At 33.8% G+C, this 19,342-nt stretch overlaps 4 protein-coding genes across 5 annotated transcripts; 3 read left to right on the top strand and 1 right to left on the bottom strand.

The window, feature by feature from the left end:
- Nucleotides 1-3,270: 3,270 nt before the first annotated feature.
- On the top strand, nt 3,271-4,932 carry LOC109803907 (RING-H2 finger protein ATL52). Its single transcript, XM_020365583.3, has one exon. The coding sequence runs from the start codon at nt 3,398-3,400 to the stop codon at nt 4,562-4,564; it is 1,167 nt and encodes a 388-aa protein (XP_020221172.1). The 5' UTR covers nt 3,271-3,397; the 3' UTR covers nt 4,565-4,932.
- A 1,665-nt stretch (nt 4,933-6,597) lies between these two features.
- Nucleotides 6,598-8,613, bottom strand: NAP57 (NAP57 homolog). The gene has a single exon (XM_020364799.3). The coding sequence runs from the start codon at nt 8,552-8,554 to the stop codon at nt 6,818-6,820; it is 1,737 nt and encodes a 578-aa protein (XP_020220388.1). The 5' UTR covers nt 8,555-8,613; the 3' UTR covers nt 6,598-6,817.
- Nucleotides 8,614-10,313: 1,700 nt separating this feature from the next.
- Nucleotides 10,314-15,127, top strand: LOC109803291 (ubiquinol-cytochrome C chaperone family protein). 2 transcript variants are annotated; one of them, XM_020364800.3, is made up of 9 exons: nt 10,314-10,634; nt 10,999-11,091; nt 11,184-11,379; nt 11,499-11,712; nt 12,666-12,832; nt 13,065-13,189; nt 13,368-13,428; nt 14,074-14,122; nt 14,673-15,127. In XM_020364800.3, the coding sequence occupies exons 3-9, from the start codon at nt 11,233-11,235 to the stop codon at nt 14,750-14,752; spliced, it is 843 nt and encodes a 280-aa protein (XP_020220389.1). In that variant the 5' UTR covers nt 10,314-10,634; nt 10,999-11,091; nt 11,184-11,232; the 3' UTR covers nt 14,753-15,127. The 2 variants fall into 2 exon arrangements, with proteins under 2 accessions (XP_020220389.1, XP_020220390.1); XM_020364801.3 differs by having other exon boundaries at nt 10,314-10,741.
- A 1,204-nt stretch (nt 15,128-16,331) lies between these two features.
- Nucleotides 16,332-18,737, top strand: LOC109803120 (Tetratricopeptide repeat (TPR)-like superfamily protein). Its single transcript, XM_020364570.3, has 3 exons — nt 16,332-16,486; nt 16,670-16,922; nt 17,692-18,737. The coding sequence occupies exons 1-3, from the start codon at nt 16,452-16,454 to the stop codon at nt 18,583-18,585; spliced, it is 1,182 nt and encodes a 393-aa protein (XP_020220159.1). The 5' UTR covers nt 16,332-16,451; the 3' UTR covers nt 18,586-18,737.
- Nucleotides 18,738-19,342: the final 605 nt, after the last annotated feature.

Raw genomic sequence — 19,342 nt, 5'->3', positions numbered from 1 at the left:
ACCAGTGAAGTGATCATTTTTTTCCTAGTATTTAAGTAAATAACTAATATTTTAATCACCTAAAAAAAACTAATATTTTAATATGTGTATTTAAATTTAAAATAAATAATTAATATTATGACATAAAATATTATTTATTATTTATTTATCATTGATTTTAAAAATATTAAAATTTAATTGATAAGTAAATAAATATATAAAATTAAAAAAAAAAATTCTCTGTCAAAAAAATATTTAAAAATGTTTTTGTATAGAATAATTAATATATATAATTATATATAAATCGAGTTGATTATATACTTCGAATTCAAATTCAGTGTTGAATGTATGCTTAAAATTCGGTATCATTAATTAAATTGAAATAACCTTTATATCAGTTGTTGTTTATGATATTTTTTCCCACAAAAATCATTTTAGAGGACTACATTTATATATTCAACTAATAAAATTACATTTATTTGTTATGAAGACATGAATGTAAAAGGATTTCTATCATTTTAATAGTATTTTAACGTAGAAAAAAAAAATGTGGCTAATTTAGTAGCCCAGAACGGGCCGTTCCCAATCTGGAACGGGCCGTTCCAAGCTATTAAATTGAACTGAAAATCGTAGTTGAGAACGGACCGTTCTGGAGGGAGAACGGGCCGTTCTGGTGGGAGGACGGACAGTTCTGTTGGGAGCACGGGCCGTTCTGGATGGAGAATGGGCCATTCCGGAAGGAGTACGGACCGTTCTGGATGGAGAACGGGCCGTTTATATATATATATGGGTTTTGCTAATATACTCTCACCTATTTTTTAGTTGGAGTATGTTAGCAATTTACATCAAAATTTTAGAACAAGAAAATCGCTCATTTATTTTGATTAGATTAATTTGTATAAAGAATATTATAGTAATTTAATTTAATTTAAAAAAATATTTTCTCTCTCTTATTAATTTCATTCTCCAACTCATTTCCTTTTTTTTATTAATTAATTTTTTATTTATTCAGAGAGAGGGGAAACATTATGAGAGATGAGAGAAATTTAAAGAAGGAATTTAATAGAAGATAGATAAATGAGTTAGAGAAAGAATTTAATAAGAGAGAGAAATGAGTTGGAGAAGAAATTTAATAGGAGAGATAAATGAATTAGAGAATAAAGTTAATAAGAGAGAGAAAATATTTTATTTTATTTAAATTAAATTATTATAATATCTTTTATACAAATTAACTAAATAAAAAAATGAGTGATTTTCTTGTCCTAAATTTTGGTGTAAGTTGCTAACATACTCAAACTAAAAAAATAGGTAAGAGTATATTAGCAATCCTCATATATATATATATATATATATATATAAATATATATATACATATATATACATGTATTATTAATGTGACTTTTAAGATTTTTTTTACAATTTAAGGTATCTATTTTAAAATTTAATAAGTTTATAATCAGTCAACAACTTTATAATTAAATGATAATGTAAAATTGTTTAATAAATTAACATGTATTATTAATATGACTTTTGTGCTTTGTTTTAGGAGGAGAGGAATAGAAGGGAATAAGAGAGAATAGATAAAAATTAATTTGATAGAAAATAAATATAAAAAATAGTGTGAAACAGGATAAAACTTATAGTTGTTTAGTATAATAAAATTAGTTGAAAAATAAAATAAAATTGATATTTATAATTATTATTTTACCTTCGCTTTGTATTATAATTTAAATTATTATATTTTTTCATGTTGCAATTTTTCACAGTTTTAAAATTTCACAAGAATTTCCTTAATAAAGAGAGTATAAAAAATAATGTGAGACTTACTTATAATTTTACACAATTTTTGTTAAAAATCTTCCGCTAAACATTGATATTTTTTTTTATAAAAGATATTCACTCTAATTCACCCTTATTCCTATTAATAATTTCCATCACATATAGGCTTAGTTTCTATATAAGTTGTATTTATAAAGCAATTGATTTTTTTAGATTAAAAAAAAGGCAATCGATTTTTTTGAAAGTTAAATTTTTCCAATCCACGAGTGGTGCGCCTTCAAACACGATATGCCACGCGTCACCCTAATATTTAATGTAATCAATTTTATTAAATAAATTACTATCACAAAATTAAATGAGCGAAAAAAATCTACAAATATGATTGTTATATATTAGATATGAATTGTTATTTTAAGTTTTTTTATAAAAAATTTATAATTTTTTCAACTTTTTTTATTATCTAATTTAACTTTAATTTGTCAGAATTATTTTAAATTAAATATTAATATTTTAAAATAAATTACATATAAATAAAATATAATATAAATTATCAACTCTTATATATTAAACATGAATATTTATCATACATAAGAGTGTTTTTAAGTATATTTTTGTTTTCCAATCAGGAGATTTGTAAGAATTTTTTTTAATTTCTTATATAATTTGATTATTATTTATTATAATTATTTTTAATAAAATATTATTATTTTAAATAAATTATCAATAAATAAAATAATTTTATATTATAATATAAATTATTTATCATAAATTTAAAATATTATTTATATATTTAAAAGTATCTATTTAATGTTTATACAAATTTTACATATAATTTATATATTCAAATATAATACTTATTTATATTTAATTTATTATAAATTTTAATTATATATGATAAGCATGTTTGTGTACCTGTTAAAATATTATTTTATTATAAATTTAAAAAATAATTTATATATTTTAAAAATATTTATTTATATAAATTTTAAATATAATTTATATATACATTTATTTATATATGCATACATATAATTTATCATAAATTTTAATTATATATAATAAATATGTTTGAATCCCCTACTCTTATTTATGAAAATAAGGAAAATGAAAAACGTTAGAGTGTAATTAATTGAAAGTGTAGATATTTTATGGTATAAAATTTTAAAGAAAAATTACGAAAAAATAGTTATGAAGATAAAATTTTATACAGAATATGGATTTGACTTTTTAAAATTCATTGAATAAAATATAATAATATTTATTGATTAAAAATTAACGATAAATATTATAATTAATTTAAAATATTATACATAAATTTAATTTAATTATACTTTATTTTCTAAAATGTAGTATCTAAAAATCCACTAAATATATTTCCTTTTATAATAGTTATATTTTTAAGCTATATGATCATGCCTGCCCCTTTAATGAATTACTTATATATGGAGTCATAATAGCTTTAAAAAAAAAATTGATTATTTAATACATCCAACCACTACCAGTAGGACGTGAACATCTTTAAAAACAAAATTTTGATGTATCCTTTGAAGTCAAAGTTTGAGACCTCACGTCATGATCATCTACCTTCAACAATTACACACTCTGAATTGCGACGTTGATTTGAGGTCGCTTCTCTGAAATGGGGCTGCATCACAGAAGGTTGATTCCCGAAATCTGTGCGTCAATTTGCCATGTGAAGGCTTCTGAGCCTTGTTCACCAGATTGCACACTTTGCCTCAAGATCTGCCTAACCAAACCGCCCCAATACCCTTTTAATTATTTCCCTCCGCTGCAACCACCACCACTTCCTTCTTTCAACTCAGATGTTGATGTCTCAGATCAAGGAACCTACCACAGAGTCTCCACCTATTTGTTCCTCGCCCTCGCTCTTCTGACTGCTGCTTTCTTTGTTGTTTGTTGCCGTGCCATCTATACCAGGTTTACCTCAAGGAGGAGGATATCATTAAGGCACCAAAATCAGGACACCCCTGATGATGATTTTGTTGATCAAGAGCATGGTGGTCCTATGGTGGACCACCCCATCTGGTATATTCGCACCCTTGGCCTTCAGCAATCAATTATCAATGCCATCACAGTTTGTAAGTATAAGAAAGGCGAGGGCTTGATTGAGGGAACGGAGTGTGTTGTTTGCTTGAGTGAGTTTCAAGAGGATGAAAACCTCAGACTTTTGCCAAAATGTCATCATGCTTTTCATTTGCCTTGTATTGATACCTGGCTTAGGTCTCATACCAATTGTCCCATGTGCCGGGCTCCCATTGTTAATGACCTTGCAGCTGCTAGGATGGAGTCTAGTTTTGTTGAGTCAAGTTCCTTGGGAAATTCCCATGCCCAAGTTTTGGAAAATAGTGCTCCGGATTCTGATTTATTGAATAATAGGGCAGAGGAAGAAGGCCAATTAGGAGATGAAGATGAAGATGGAGTGAGGGTGTGTGAAACTGAGAGCCAAGTTGAAGGGGTGGCAAGCATTCGTCCTAGAAGATCTGTTTCTCTGGATTCTTATTCTGTTGCAAATATCAATTTTGCTCTTGCAAAGGTTCTATCAGAAGAATCTAATGGCAACTCAAATAGAGTGCCGAGGGCCATGGATGATCCCAGTGCTTCAAAGGGGGTTACTGGAAATGATTTGGCGACTACTTCCAAAGGTAACGCTTCTTTTAGGTTAACAAGATATCTGCAGGGTGTTCCTAGTTCAATGAAAAGGTCACAGTCCTACAACGGGAAAAACCTTTTGTCCTGGTACGGCCGCAGTCAGAAGAAGCCAAACGCTTCTCTGTCAAGCTTTTAGTAATGTTGTTCTTCTACCTTATGCTAACTTGCCAACTAAGATGTATATGTAGCTCTCTACAAGGTGAGAGCTTCAAAATTTAATTTCTGCATAAGCAGCTTATGTGATGCTCAAGTATATAATAGCAAAACAATAAGTTGCAAATAAATATTGTTGAGTTTTGCTCAGATATTTCCATATACGATGTCTTCACATGAAATTGTGATTTCCTAGAGCCAATAAAGTATGTCTTTTCCTTGTTTAGAAGTGATTATTGCAGTGTATGCAGATAAATAGGGAAAAAAAATATAGCAAAACAATGGAACCCAACCCCAAATTTGTTATAAAAGGATGAAAAGTTTGGGAATGATACACCACGATTCATAGAATTATAGGTGAAGTGGTTTTGCACATGATAACAGTTTTACGGAATAAGGAAATACATTACGAAAAGATTCGGCCCTTTTTTCTACAAGAGAAAAGAAAGGGAAAAGACAGCAATGAAAAACTAGTGCAACCGCAAAAAGGAGACACTTAAAGCATCCTCTAATAACGAGCACAAATCCGCAGGAGGATGGTGAAGAACGACCAAAGAATCCTCTAATCTTTCTCGCATTTTAGCCAAGAAATCAGCGCAATAATTGTCTACCCAAAAAACACGTAACACCTCTAATCCGCAGGAGGTTGAATATTACAGCCAGTTCATTACAATAATGGTGCTGAATAGGAACTTCACTTCTCACAATTAAGAGTCTGTTTGAAAAACTACCAAAATTAATTTCATACCGCATGACATTCGTTATAGTGCAAAATTTATGGTTTCACATTCTAAATACATGTAATGATTCAAATCGTTTCCAATATGGACATTAAGTAACTTCTGAATTCTGATTCTAATCCTTCCATCAGAAAATTGTTTGATTCGGCAAACGAAATTGACTAGAACATGGACAAAAGTGAACTAACTGAATTTATTTTGCGATAAATCCAACTCGATTCATTCACTTGCTGCATCAGATCTGGGCAGAGTGATTTGTAGACAAATTACAATCAACCAATTCCTAAAGGTGCTTTGAGTAACAACATAACAGCGGAGATTTTAATAGATGATCAAAAATGCCCATCCACACTGCCAAGTTCCAGCTGGAAACAGGGCAAAGATACCGCAAAATTATTCTAAACACGTTCGTCTCAGAATGTATGCCGAAAAGCTACGCATCTGAGCAGACAAACACAAGTGAACAATGCAAAAGAGAAGGGCCCGAGACTTGTCAATGAAGCAATGCTCTAACAGGGGCCGGAAACTTGAATGGAGCAACTGTATGAGATCTATTAGACATGTTAATGAATCAATACTATAACACCGGCCGGAGACATGAATGGAGCAATTGCAAGAGATCTATTTAAACGCCAAAAAGATTATGCATACTACAGGATTTTAGAAGCATAGTTCCAGAAGCAATTCATTACAATAACGGTGCTGAATAGGAATTTCACATCTCACAATTAAGGGTCCGTTTGAAAAACTACCAAAATTAATTTCATACCGCATGACATTCGTTCTAAAGCAAATTTATGGTCTCACATTCTAACTACATTTAATGATTCAAGTCATTTCTACCCATACGAACACTAGTAACTTCTGATTCTAATCCTTCCATCAGTAAATTGTTTAAGATATAGCACACGAATTTGACAAGATCAAAGCCAAAAGTGAACCAACTGAATTTATTTTGGATAAATCCAACTCGATGCGTTCTCTTGGAGCTTCAGATCTGGGCAGAGTGATTTGTAGACAAATTGCAACCAGCCAATTCCTGAAGGCTCTTTAAGTAAACACAAAGAACAGTCGATTTTTATCAAATAACCGGAAATTGTTCATCCGCACTTCCCTGTTCCAGATGGGAACAGAAATAGATACCGCAAGATTATTCTGAAATACCAGATATGTATATGGAAAAGCTAAGCATCTGAGCAGATGAACAATGAAGCAATGCAAATACAAAGGCCGGATACATGTCAATGAAGCAATGATATAACATAGGCCAGAGACATGAATGGAACAATTGTAAGAGACCTATTAAACGCCAAAAAGATTATGCATACTACAGGTTTTCCGAAGAGCATACTTGCTGGGGGGAAAATTAAGAGAAAAAACTACCAAAATTCTAAAAAGACAACAACACACTAAACAAAGCGATAAATTTTGAATGATCAAGAAATAGGCATTACATAATGAGTCTATTTAACCAAAACACAAAAATATGCCTTCATTTATTCTTCCTCAGCATCTTTGTTTTTCTTTTTCTTATGCTTCTTCTTTTCACTCTTGTCAGCATTGCTATCATCCTCCTTTCCGTTGGAAATTTCAGCAGCAGCCGCAGCCTCCTTGTCTTTCTTCTTCTTCTTTTTCTTCTCAGACTTATCTAAATTGGGTGAACCATCTTCTGTCTTATCCTTGTGCTTCTTCTTCTTCTTCTCAGATTTCTCCTCATCCGAAGACACCACTTCCTTGTTCTCTTTATCCTTCTTCTTTTTCTTCTTCTCTTTCTTCTCAACTTCAACCTCCACATCCTCTTCACCCACCACCTTCTTCACCTTCACAGTTTCCTGCTTCTCAACCTCTTCCACTTCCGCCACTTTCACCTTCTTAGCAGCAACCACAACCGGGCTATCCTCACTCTCATGCTTCTTTCTCTTCTTCCCCTCCCCATCTCCCTCCTTAACATTCTCACCCACTGGTTCAGGAGCAGCAGCCATGCCAGCAAACACACTATCTGTACCAGCCGGCAAAACCAAATTCCTAACCCACTCCTGGGGAGTGTTCTCGTTTGGCTTCCCATGCTTATCAAGCTTCCCCTCACTAATGAGCTTTTTCTTCATGGAAGCCCGGGGGCCCAACCCCCACTTCTTGGGATAAGTATCCCTATCCATGACCACCCTCTTGATCTTAGCCACAACACCATGATCACAAGTGGCCATAACAGCAGTAGTCATCTCAGCAATGCCAAGAGCAATAGCCTCACCCTTGGTAGTCATCAACACAACCTCCTCCCCAACATCAATATCATTCTCAAACCTAAGCAAGCCAGGAATCATCAACTTGGCACCATAACAAATAGCATTGACAGCAGAATCCTTAACAACAAGCCTCTTGTAGCTAGTCAAGAGAACCTCTAGAGGCATAACAACCCTCCTCAAATAAGTCTCATCTCTATAATTATCATAAACCCACTGAGCATCCATGACATCATGCATGGACACCATGTTATCCTTCTCACCCATGATCCCAGAGCGAACCCTCCTAAGCTCCTGCATGTGGCCCCCCACACCGAGGAGCAACCCTAGGTGGACGCACATGGTTCTAACATAGGTACCAGCCTCACACGAAATCCAGAAAACAACAAGGTGTCTATCAGGGTCATACTCAAGGAGCTTACTCTCGTAGATGGTGCGAATGCGGAGCTGGCGTTTAACGGCGGAGATCAAGGGGGGGCGCTGGAAGACGGCGCCGGTGAGGGTCTCGAGGGCGCGGGCGACCTTGGAGACGTCGGGGACGGCGGAGTGGAGGCGGGCGACGCAGACGTATTCTTTGCCGGCGCCTTGCTGGGACTTGACGAGGCGGGTGGCGCGGTCGATGCAGACGATTAGGTTTCCGGTGACTTTGGGGTCGAGGGTGCCGCTGTGGCCGGTCTTGTCGACGCGGAGGAGGCGCTTGATCCAGGCGACGACCTCGTGGGAGGAGGGGTTGGCGGGCTTGTCGAGGTTGAGGACGCCGTATTTGAGATACTCCGGGAGGGGGCGCTTCAGGGGGGAGAAGCCGGAGGGGATGGGGGTGTAGTGGCCGGTGCGGACGTTGAGGCGGTCGTAGTTTTTGAGTAGGATCGGCCATTGTGAGGTGTCGATCGGCGGAGTGAAGCTCTGCGGCTTTATCATGAGGCCATCCTCCTTTGCCTCCTCGCCGTCGGGATTGGCGCCGCGCTTCTTCTTCTTCGTTTCTGAGTGAGACATGCCTCTGCCTCTGCCTCTGCCTGAGTGACTCAGTGAGGTAGGGTTTTAGAATTGAAATGGAGGCGATGCAAGTGAATCAGGGTTTTAATTACCAAATATGGGCTGCCTTGCCCACTCATGGCCCTAACCAATTACTTCCAACAACAAAAAAACGCATAAGCCCAACCCAAAACCTATCTCTGGTTGAACCTCGTTAATTCAAGTGTCTATGCCACCCAAAGACCAAGCCTTTGACCAAAATTAATAAAAGAAACTATTACTCTTTCTCTTGTTAGTCTTTAAAGTAAGAAAATATACAAGAAAAATATGCGTTTTTTTAAATAAAATATTTTTTTTTCTTTTAACTTTTTGATGTATTTGTCCAAATTTATTTTTTTAAATAATTTTTTTTTTAAGAAGCATAATTACTTTTTTTAATAGTACTTGTTTAGAAATGATTATTTTTTTAGTTTAAAAAAAATGACTAAATATAAAGTATTAGGAATTATAATAAGTAGTTATGTAAATATTAAGAAAAATCATGACTTTAGACATGAATGTTAAAAAAATATGCTAACTCATTTACAAAATTCGATGACATTCAATTAATAGGTTAATTATATAACTTTATGACCAAGGATAGGGTGATCAACCCTTTCATATAGTTTACCGTGGTCCGTCAATTTTAATCTTTAGATTAATATAAAATTCACATCCTTATGGTACATTCTCTATATTATATCTGTCACTCAATTTGTCACCATGATCTTTCTATTTTCTACTATAAACTCTTCTGCTTCCCATCTATCCTTTCTATCTCTGTCTTCACATTCAACCTCTTAGATAGAGTTTACATTGGTGCCTCCACCATGGTGAGACTACGAGCAATAGTTAAGGATAATCTTTGATTCTTCGACTATCGCGAAAAGGTGAATTATTACATCAAAGCGATGAACTAAATCCAACGGCTCATGTCCTCTGTGACAAAAAAACCACCATTGATAACAATAAAAAAAAAAATCTTTACTCCTCAACTTTGACAATGACGACACCGCCTCAAACATTGTCATTAGTTACCACTCTACTAGTAACATCCACTAGGTTCATCCCATCCCTTTCAACGTTATCTATGACCTCCATTACATTGTTGTGCATGTGGTCTCCTATGGGGCTAGCAACTTGTACAGGTGCGTCCTCAAATAAATAATAGTAGTGATGTCACGATAAAAAAAAAAACCTTGTCCATTCATGTCTATGACATCTTAAAAAATCCTTCATCCATCTAAGTTTTCATAAGCTTAGTAATGAATAGTCAAACTAAGATAAAATTGAAGAATTAATTAAAGATACATAACATTTTTAATAAGATAAATGTTAACACACCCTTTTTAATATATTATTTATTATCAACATAAAATTTGTTAAAATTATCAAAATTATGTGATTTTTACTAGTTATTGAATCTTTTATAATTTTTCATAAAATTTTATCGATATAAAAATAGTTAGTTAGATATCACATTGGGAGTAATGTTGGACAAGATAAATGCTTTTTAAGGAGCACATAACAATTTTTCGTGATATTGAGAACTACAAATATAAGAAATTAAGGGACAAAATTATGAACGCTTCTAAGGTGAAGAAGTTAGGTTGATGGTGTATGGGTGAGGGTGATTTTTAATTGGTAATAGTGAGTTTTGTGACTTGTTTGTAATTGCAAAATGGTCCCTATATTAAATAGGGTTCAGGCTCCACCCTCTTTGTTTGTCAATCCTTCGATATCGCTAGCTTTGGCCGCGATAACCAGCCCTGCCCCAATTTCCTCGTCGGTTGTTCCATCTTCTCTGTTTGCTACCCCTCTCACATCGTTGGCTTCGACTGCGACAACTAGTCCCTCCCCTTGTAAATGACCCTCAGGAGATTCTCCTACTGCTTAATCTCCCACAACTTCAACGACTCAACGCAAAAGCACCAAAATCCTTCTATAAACCACCTCCACTGGCGACACCAAAAGAGAAAACCTCACCTACACGTCTTTTCACCACAACTCCTCCTCCAACAACTCTGCTTATAAAGAGTACTACTACATTTCCCTCCGCAAGGTCGTCATCGGATCCAAGTCTTTTAAGATTCTAGTGTCAATATGGGTTTTAGTCCTTGTTATCATATTTCCAACATCAAGAGCTAAGGACATGGAGGCCCAATCTAGGTTGAGTCCCTGGTATCATGTTTTCGGCGCTAAGAACGCCATTTTCCCCGCCTTCACTTGAGACTAATATGCAAAATACAAAAATAATTTCTTCCAAGTTGTCGATAATAAATCCAAATCATTTATTATTATATTATTAAATTCAATGATAAAAACTAGTGTTTCATACATGTACCACATTTTTTACTATTTAATGTTAGAATTTTCCCTAAATTATAGTTAAAAAAACTAACCTTACATGTCATAATTCATAACAGGCCAGTGGGTCAAGTACACATGTTCCATCATAGTCCGGGATCCGGTTAACACCAAGTCCATCAAACTTTGGTTTTCCTTCGCCGCTGCCGTTGGTCCGTGTTGAGTTTGAAAGCTCTTTTCCCAATTTGTATATATATATTTTTAACAGTTCCTCAGTTCTTCTTCACTCTGTGCTGTTCTCTAGGTTGTGCACAACACAATCAATTAACCAGTGATTGTGATTCGGAATCAGAATGTTGCGAAGATGGAGCAGAGCAATTACTCCAATCTCCAAATTCGGATCGCAGAGCCATTTGAATTTCGCGAAGAACGGCACGCGCCAAACCTACGCCGGTGTTGCACCCGCGCCAACGATAGAGGACAAGCCTCAACCCCCAGTGGTACGTAAACTTCACCCTTTTATTTACGCTCTTCAACCGTTGCTTGAACTACGCGAAAGTAGAATGGAAAGGAAATAGTCTTGATTCGGTGTTGCTAACTGAAAATCTCTACTTGGTAGGTTAACCTAGACAAAATGTTTTGGTCTAAGCCCTGTTCGCTTGCCCTGCCCCGTGACTCGCCCCTCAGAGTTGAAGAACCTGATTATCAGGGCATCAAGCGTTTCATGCTCAAACTCATGATGTTTTATAGCAAGCAGAGCAAGTCAATTCGAGGGGCTAATGTTGTCTACCGAAGAATCATTTCACAAGTCGATAAACCTCCTATTTATGAAGGTTCGTTCTACTTATAGCAAATATAAAATTATAAACTATGGTTGTATTGTGACTCGTGCATCTATGCGCACACATAAAGGATTACACGCGTGCCTATGTCCCTATGTCCAACCAATTCAGTCTGCTAGACTGGTTTCGGGTTGTATAATTTACACAACCAATGATTTTCTCACAATGTAAAAATTAGACATATGTTTGTTATGCTTCCCTGGTCGTTTGGAAACTCCTAGCCATTTTCTCTGATATTGTTCTTGTTTGCCATTTGTTGGAAGCTCTAGGTTCCACCGCCACCAACTGTTTTAAATTCTTGCTGGCTTGTACTTGGTAGAAGACGAATACAAGGTTTTTGTGGATTTGTCATTTGTGCATGGAATTTTAGAGATAAATAAATTCATCCTCCATGTGTTTTATGGGATGAAACTCTTTACTTCACTTCCTTATGTTCTTTCTTTATCTCATGTTTATTTTAGTTTCCCTGCGGAAAATATAGAGATTTAAAAGCTATGTTGTCTGAGTGTCTATGTTTGTAGCACTTTGGTCGGTAATGTTTCTTTCTTTTTGTTCTATATTTTCTTTAGAGAGTATATTTTCTGATGGAAGAAAATTTAATTGAGCTAAAAACTATATTTTTGTGACCATTTTTTGATTGATTTATAAAGATGATATTTTCTCCTGTTGACACTTTTTATTTTTTTATTTTTTATTTTTATTTTTATGCTTTTAAAGTTCTTACCATTTAAGGAAAGGCATCTGTTTTTTGCTTGATTGGAAAAGTTTCACTTTGTCCATGCCAGTGTGTACTTAGTGATTAGATATACGTTTCCACAAATTAACTGTTTGCACTTAGAATAAAGTAATCATGGCATGGAAGGAGTTTGATTTATGTTAGTACTTGTCAAGTCAAACTAGTGTTAGATGTTGTAACATTCTAAATTTCTTCTTTCCGCTTGCAGTGTTTAACTTGGAGAAAACATTCAAAACAACATTCTCTTTACTTGTACTTCATATGTGGTTATGTTTGCGTCGCTTGAAGCAAGAGGGAAAAGAAGGTGTTGAATTTGGGCAGTACCTTTATGAGATTTACAATCATGATGTGGAGCTAAGAGTGTCTAAAGCTGGAGTAAGTAGTCATTTCTTAGTAGATATATTTTCACCAACAATGTAAATCATGAAAATTTTCCATTATCTTTCCTTGTTGAAACAATTAAGTGATTATCTATACTTTGGCATTGCTATCTATTAATAGTTTTAAAAATATTTTGCCATAAATTCCATTTTTGCAAATTTTGCAAAGCAGTTTCAGGACTAGCCTCTATATTGGTGAATTGTGATCATTCAATTTGAAATGGCAGGTTAACCTTCTACTGACTAAGTGGATGAAAGAGCTTGAGAAAATTTTTTATGGGAACGTTGTTGCTTATGATACTGCTATACTTCCTGAAGCTAAACCGGGTGATTTCTCTAATGTTATATGGAGGTACGTACTAATCTGAATCCAGCTCCTGCTGAAAGTAGGAAACATTAGATCATTTCCTTCTCTGCTTTTCTCAGTTTGGATATTTAATCAGTGAAGACTCAGTCCTACCACCTACTTCCTTATATTTGTAGTTTATCTTTTTCTCATCTGTTTTTCTTTTCTTTTTTTGGGATTTCAGGAATATATTCTCTGAAGATGGTTCTTCAGCACCAGATGCTGCTGCATTTCAATCAGCGCAGGTATGTTTATATGATGTAAGATTTTTATTATTATCTGTGGAAAATATTTTGTTTGACCTCTCTAATTTAGGCTTTTGGGCATGGTATTCCCTGATAATTCAAACTGAGCCAAGATGTTGGACCCAGGGGCAACTAGTAAATTAAGTCATACAACTTATTAATTCTAACCATTTACCCTTCACCAGTGAAGTTACTTCTTAACCTGCTGTCATTACCAGACACCAGTTGCCACCACTCTGGGTTAATAACTTAATATTTTGGCATGACTTGACTTTTCAAGAATTCACCCTTTTGTGATTGATCAATATTTTGACATATTACAGTTATATTGGAGTCTCTTTGCCAAACCAGGGGAGGGTAATGATCAATTTTCATGAAGTAGATAGACTGAGTTAGGGGCTTTCTTTCCTGAATTTATTGATTGCCAATTTACAACTTTGTCTATAATTGTTTTGAAAGTAACTTTTTAAGCATTTTGAACTCCAGGTCATCATCTTTTATTTATTTATTTTTTCTCTTTGTTTCCTTTGCTTTTCGTATCTTACCTAAATGCTCGATGCTTTCTGTTGTTTTCACAATGCTTCTTTATTTTCCTCATTTATATCAAGTACACGCACATTCATACTGAACTAAATTTTTGTATAGGCAATGGCCAGGTATGCTCGCCGGGAAGTAAGTTGCATGACTTTAACAGGTAAATACAGTTTGTTTTATTCTTGTCTGTAAGAACTGTTTGTATATGTATTATATCATTGATCATGAACTGGATGAAAAATGATGAGCCAATGCGTGCTGCTTCATACTTTGTGGTAAAGTGAGCTGAAGAGCACCCGATCAAACCGCAAGGGTCTCATTTGAATATTTTGAGTTTTACTGTAATTGATAGCCATATGCTTCTTATCTGTTTGTTTCTGAACTTTCTTCTATACTACGATCTTTCGGACTGGAATCCCTCTTTTAACTGGAAAACTGGATCATTTTAACATGCACCGTTATTTCGCTGGGGTCTCTGATTATCTAGTTTAAAATCATGTAGAATTTCCACCAAGCATTAAATATTTGCATTATGTTCTGACTTCCCAAAGAAACACGAAAAGTTATTTTGAACTCAGATACTCCATGCATGTTAGTTGTTTTACAAGTAGAATACATGACTTTGGAAGATATGTTAATGACTGAGTTCTAGCAGATCTAATGGAAATATTGTTTTCATTTTTTAATTTCTTGTTTTATTGAATTGGCAGATAAAGAAGCACTATTTTCAGGGAATTTCATGTTCACCCCTATGAAACATGAGAACAGAAGCGGAAAGGGGCCTCAATGATAAAGTGATGGTTTCTAAATTTGCCATTGAGTAAATGGAAGATACACGCTGTTCTTAATTTATTTATTTTTTACAAAAAAAAAATTGTTGAATAATTATGACAAAAAGCTTGTGTCCTTATCGGTAAGGCTTTATACTTGATTAGCTTGGAGTCTAGAAACTAGAATTCTATATCCTTGCCCTGTAAACGAGAAAAGAGAAAAGGGCAGATTGATTGAAAGGTATTGCTCTTCCTCTCTTTCCGTCATCTGTTCCTCTTACTGCGCTTTAGCGGCTTCAGCTTCCATGCAATGTCTTACTGTTATTAACCAATTTCTTTTTTCACGCTTGCCTTCAAAACAGAGAATTTTACGATATAAATTAACGACTTATGGATATTTTTGTTTCTGATAAGCTCAAATTATCATCAAAGATTAAAAATGTTGAGCAATTTTCGATTTATTATTAAGTTTTATTGGTGGTTTTAGGTTAAGCAATACAGAGGTTTGGGACATTTTCTATGCGACCGTTGAGAGTTGAGACTATCAATTACCTGCTGTTTTATATTAAAGACTAAAATATCCGTTATATGTGGGAAATTACACAATTATTGGATGCTCTCATCCTCCTGTCCGATTAAACTTTATAAGAAGTATTTTTAGGAGAAAAAAATAAAAAGTAAAATAAAATAAAATTTTCAAATTTAAAACCAATTTATACATAAATTAATTTATATTTTTATATTATTTATTTATTTATTTTTAATTTATGTATAAAATAATTTTAATTTATGAACAAGTATTTTTTTCTCTCCAATTTTTCTTCCCTAAAAATCCTCCCATGATGAGGGTTGTATTCCGATAAAAATATTCTAGTAGTTATTTTCAAATCTAACTATACTTTTCATTTCACTCTAACTTTGCTTGTGCTATTTGAATTTTGAAAAATATTAAAAATCTAACAAACTTTATTTTTAAAATTATGCACGAAGAATATTCATAGTTACGCTATTCTTAGGAATGTAATTTTTGAAAATATAATGTGTGTATATATATAAGTATATATATATATATATATATATATATATATATATATATATATTTCGGTGTATAAAAATGTAATAACATACCTTAAAATAAATGACACCTAAGCTAAGGGGATATTTAAAACAAAAAAAATCAAACAAATGAATAGATAATATGTTTTACTATTATATTAAGCATTGGGTTAAGATAAAATTAGGGTTCAAGATATAATAAATTAATATATGGGTTAGTTTATATTAAAGAAATAAACTTTAATAATTTTTTTTTTGAAATTTTCACAAATACAATTCTTTTCATAATTAATATTTAGCTAAATACTTACTTAATGATTGAATACTTACATCAAAATCATATTCCTAATTTGCATTTATAAATAAAAACTCAAAATACATGTGGATATTCTTGTACAGTCACATGATTAAAAAAGAGTACAGTGTATATTTTACGAAACAAATATGAATTTCTAGTATTTTAAAATAATAATAATGGTAATAATAATAATAATAAATAAATAAATAAATTCCTGCAAATTGAAGATATTATTTCTGATACAGAACTAGTTATTGTTAACTTGTTATTTGTCAATTGTTACGGTTGAAGCTGTATGAAATGACAGAGTCAGTACTGAGAAGGTGAAGGGAGCAACTGCAAGTGAGAAACGCCGCCAATGCCCAATGGCGCATCGCTCACTCTTCCTCTCTCTCAGACGGTAAGCACACTCTTCAATTCATATTCTCCCTTTGATTGCCGACAAAAATACAACGCAAAATTTCAATTTTGATGATTCTCCTTTCTAATCCCCAACACAATCAAGTTCCATGCTTTCTCTGCTACCAATCAAATTTGAATTTTTGGGTAGCCATAGTTGATCTCGCAAAACGTCATCATGCAGAAATAGAGCTTTACCCTGTCTCCTCAACAGAACGAGATTTGGGTCTTCGGGTGCTGTGAGTAGTGAATTTGTGGAAGAGAGTGCGGAAGGTGATGACCTAAGGAGCAGAATCTTGAGGCTAAGGCTCCCAAAGCGAAGCGCCACCAACGTTCTTCACAAATGGGTCATCGAAGGGAATCCTATTACGCTCTCTCAGCTTCGGGATATATCCAAAGAGCTTCGAAGATCTCAGCGTTATAAACACGCTTTGGAGGTTTCACCTTTTTCTTTCTCATACTATATTTCCATTAAAATTATTATAGTTATGTGATGATGAATTTGGGGTAATTTCACAAATGGTTAAGATTAAGTAGAAGAAAAAATCTGTAGAAGGCCACCTAGCAGATCATGCAAGCTTTTGGATCTTTTTCTGTTTTAACAAATCAGAGCATGTTACTGAATTTCCACTTCTGGTGGTTATTAACTATTATTAAGCACAAATTATTTGACACCCCATGTGATTTCTTAGAAATTCACCCGATATCCGTGTCTTTTATATTGTTGGAAATACATTACATTGACACCCTTTTAACTTTGCACTATTAATATTAGTTTTTGCAAGGTTCAGTAGAAGAAAGAAACATCTCAAGGTAGTTGAGTTTACTTATTTCTATGGTGCCTATAATTGCTAGAACGAGGGTCCTTTGATGTTGTTCAGTACTATGGCCTTTGGTAAATGAGGCAATAACAACACAACAGAAGTTTTCTGAAGTGAATATATTTGAATTAAAATTATTTGGGTATTACTTGTTCTGACTGCTTTTTCTGAGTCTGTGTAGTTTCATATATTAGTGTTTGCTCCAACAAACTACAAGTCTCAATCAATTTCAAACACTTCCAATGGCTCCAGAGTCATATCACAGTTTTATTTATTTTTTCTTTTAGTGACAAGATTGTATCCAACTTGGAATACTTTATTACAAATACAACTCTTTTTCTGATGGATCTATGGCTTTGCAATTTGTGATTATTGGTGATTGTAGATATCAGAATGGATGGTTAGCCATGAGGAATACGAGTTGTCAGACTCTGATTATGCAGTCCGCATAGATTTGATGACCAAAGTTTTTGGCATTGATGCCGCAGAGCGCTACTTTGAAGGTCTACCTCTTGCTACAAAGACTATTGAAACTTACACAGCCCTTCTCCATTCTTATGCAGGAGCGAAATTGACTGAAAAGGCTGAGGAACTTTATCAAAGGATAAAAGATTCAAACCTCTCCTTTGATGCCCTTACTTACAATGAAATGATGACTCTTTACATGTCAGTGGGGCAGTTTGAAAAGGTCCCATCAGTTGTTGAAGAATTGAAACAACAAAAGGTTTCCCCTGATATCTTTACTTACAATCTATGGATAAGTTCCTGTGCTGCTATTCTTAATATTGATGATGTTAGGAGGATTCTTGATGAAATGAGTCATGGTGCTGGTTCTAATGAAAGTTGGATAAGATATTTGAACCTGGCCAATATATATATTAGTGTAGGTCATCTTGATAATGCAAGTTCCAACACACTTGTTGAGACTGAGAAAAGGATCACCCAAAGGCAATGGATAACTTATGACTTCTTAATCATTCTTTATGGTGGGCTGGGAAGTAAGGATAAACTTGATCAGATATGGAATTCCTTGAGAATGACCAAACAGAAAATGATTAGTAGGAATTACATCTGCATCATTTCTTCCTATCTGATGCATGGTCATACGAAAGAAGCGAGTGAAGTTATTGATCAATGGAAGCAATCAACTACCACAGATTTTGATATGCTTGCATGTGAGAAGATTATGGTTGCTTTTAGGGACATTGGTTTAGTGGAAATAGCCAACAACTTGAATATGATTCTCATCGAGAAGAACCTGAGTCCGGGAGATGATTAACTAGTCGTTCTCTGAGTATGAATCCAATGTAGAGTATGTAGAATTGATATCAATTTTGCAACCTTCAGAAGGGAATTATATATATTTCATTTGCAATTTGCTAATTCTTCCCGAAATAATAAATCTGTTGTGACAATGGAAGTTTTCCACTACTTTGTTGATTTGCAAATTCCTTCTAATTTTTCATTTTTACCTTGCTCTTGGCTAGCACCATCGTTGATGTTGTAGAACCTTCAATTATTCCCCCTTTTCCCCCCGGATATTGTAGTCGTAGTTAAATTTAACCCTTTCCAACTTTTCCTGTCATCTTATCGCCTGAACTTTTTTATTTTTATTTTAAAGAAACATGCTTTGAGTGTTTTACTTAGGATGGTATAATAGTCTTTGACATAACTGGTTAAGTCTTTTTTTTTATTTCTATTAGTTAAGTTTTCAGATGGAATACAATTTTTTTGTGTGTTTTATATCATTCCAAGTAGACTTGCATTGAAGATAAGGTAGACAATTTGTAATTTCACTAACCAGTTGATTATGGCCTTGCATGAAATATTGTTTTACTTTTATCTAAACTTTTTGTAAAAAAAAAAATAAAAAACTTTAGGATGGTATAATAACAAAAGAATCAAAGTAAACTTTCAGCATTAAAAAACAAAATATTAATCATAAGTTACTCCCATTCAGTCATTATACACCATACAGGAATGATGAAGCACCAAACTGAACTTTCAGTGTTAAAAAATAAAATATTAATCCTAAG

The sequence above is a fragment of the Cajanus cajan genome, chromosome 1 (assembly GCF_000230855.2).
Source record: "Cajanus cajan strain Asha chromosome 1, NIPB_CcT2T_4, whole genome shotgun sequence".
NCBI lineage: Eukaryota > Viridiplantae > Streptophyta > Magnoliopsida > Fabales > Fabaceae > Cajanus > Cajanus cajan.
Note: the sequence above shows the minus strand (reverse complement) of the source record. Positions and strands in the feature narration are given on the sequence as shown.

Bases quoted from the DNA above. Each gene is read 5' to 3' on its own strand.
- LOC109803907 (XM_020365583.3), top strand. From the start codon at position 3,398: ATGGGGCTGCATCACAGAAGGTTGATTCCCGAAATCTGTGCGTCAATT.
- NAP57 (XM_020364799.3), bottom strand. From the start codon at position 8,554: ATGTCTCACTCAGAAACGAAGAAGAAGAAGCGCGGCGCCAATCCCGAC.
- LOC109803291 (XM_020364800.3), top strand. From the start codon at position 11,233: ATGTTGCGAAGATGGAGCAGAGCAATTACTCCAATCTCCAAATTCGGA. The intron at 11,380-11,498 runs GTACGTAAACTT...TCTACTTGGTAG, and splicing joins ACAAGCCTCAACCCCCAGTG to GTTAACCTAGACAAAATGTT. The intron at 13,429-14,073 runs GTATGTTTATAT...ATTTTTGTATAG, and splicing joins CTGCATTTCAATCAGCGCAG to GCAATGGCCAGGTATGCTCG.
- LOC109803120 (XM_020364570.3), top strand. From the start codon at position 16,452: ATGGCGCATCGCTCACTCTTCCTCTCTCTCAGACG. The intron at 16,487-16,669 runs GTAAGCACACTC...GTCATCATGCAG, and splicing joins CTCTTCCTCTCTCTCAGACG to AAATAGAGCTTTACCCTGTC. The intron at 16,923-17,691 runs GTTTCACCTTTT...TGGTGATTGTAG, and splicing joins GTTATAAACACGCTTTGGAG to ATATCAGAATGGATGGTTAG.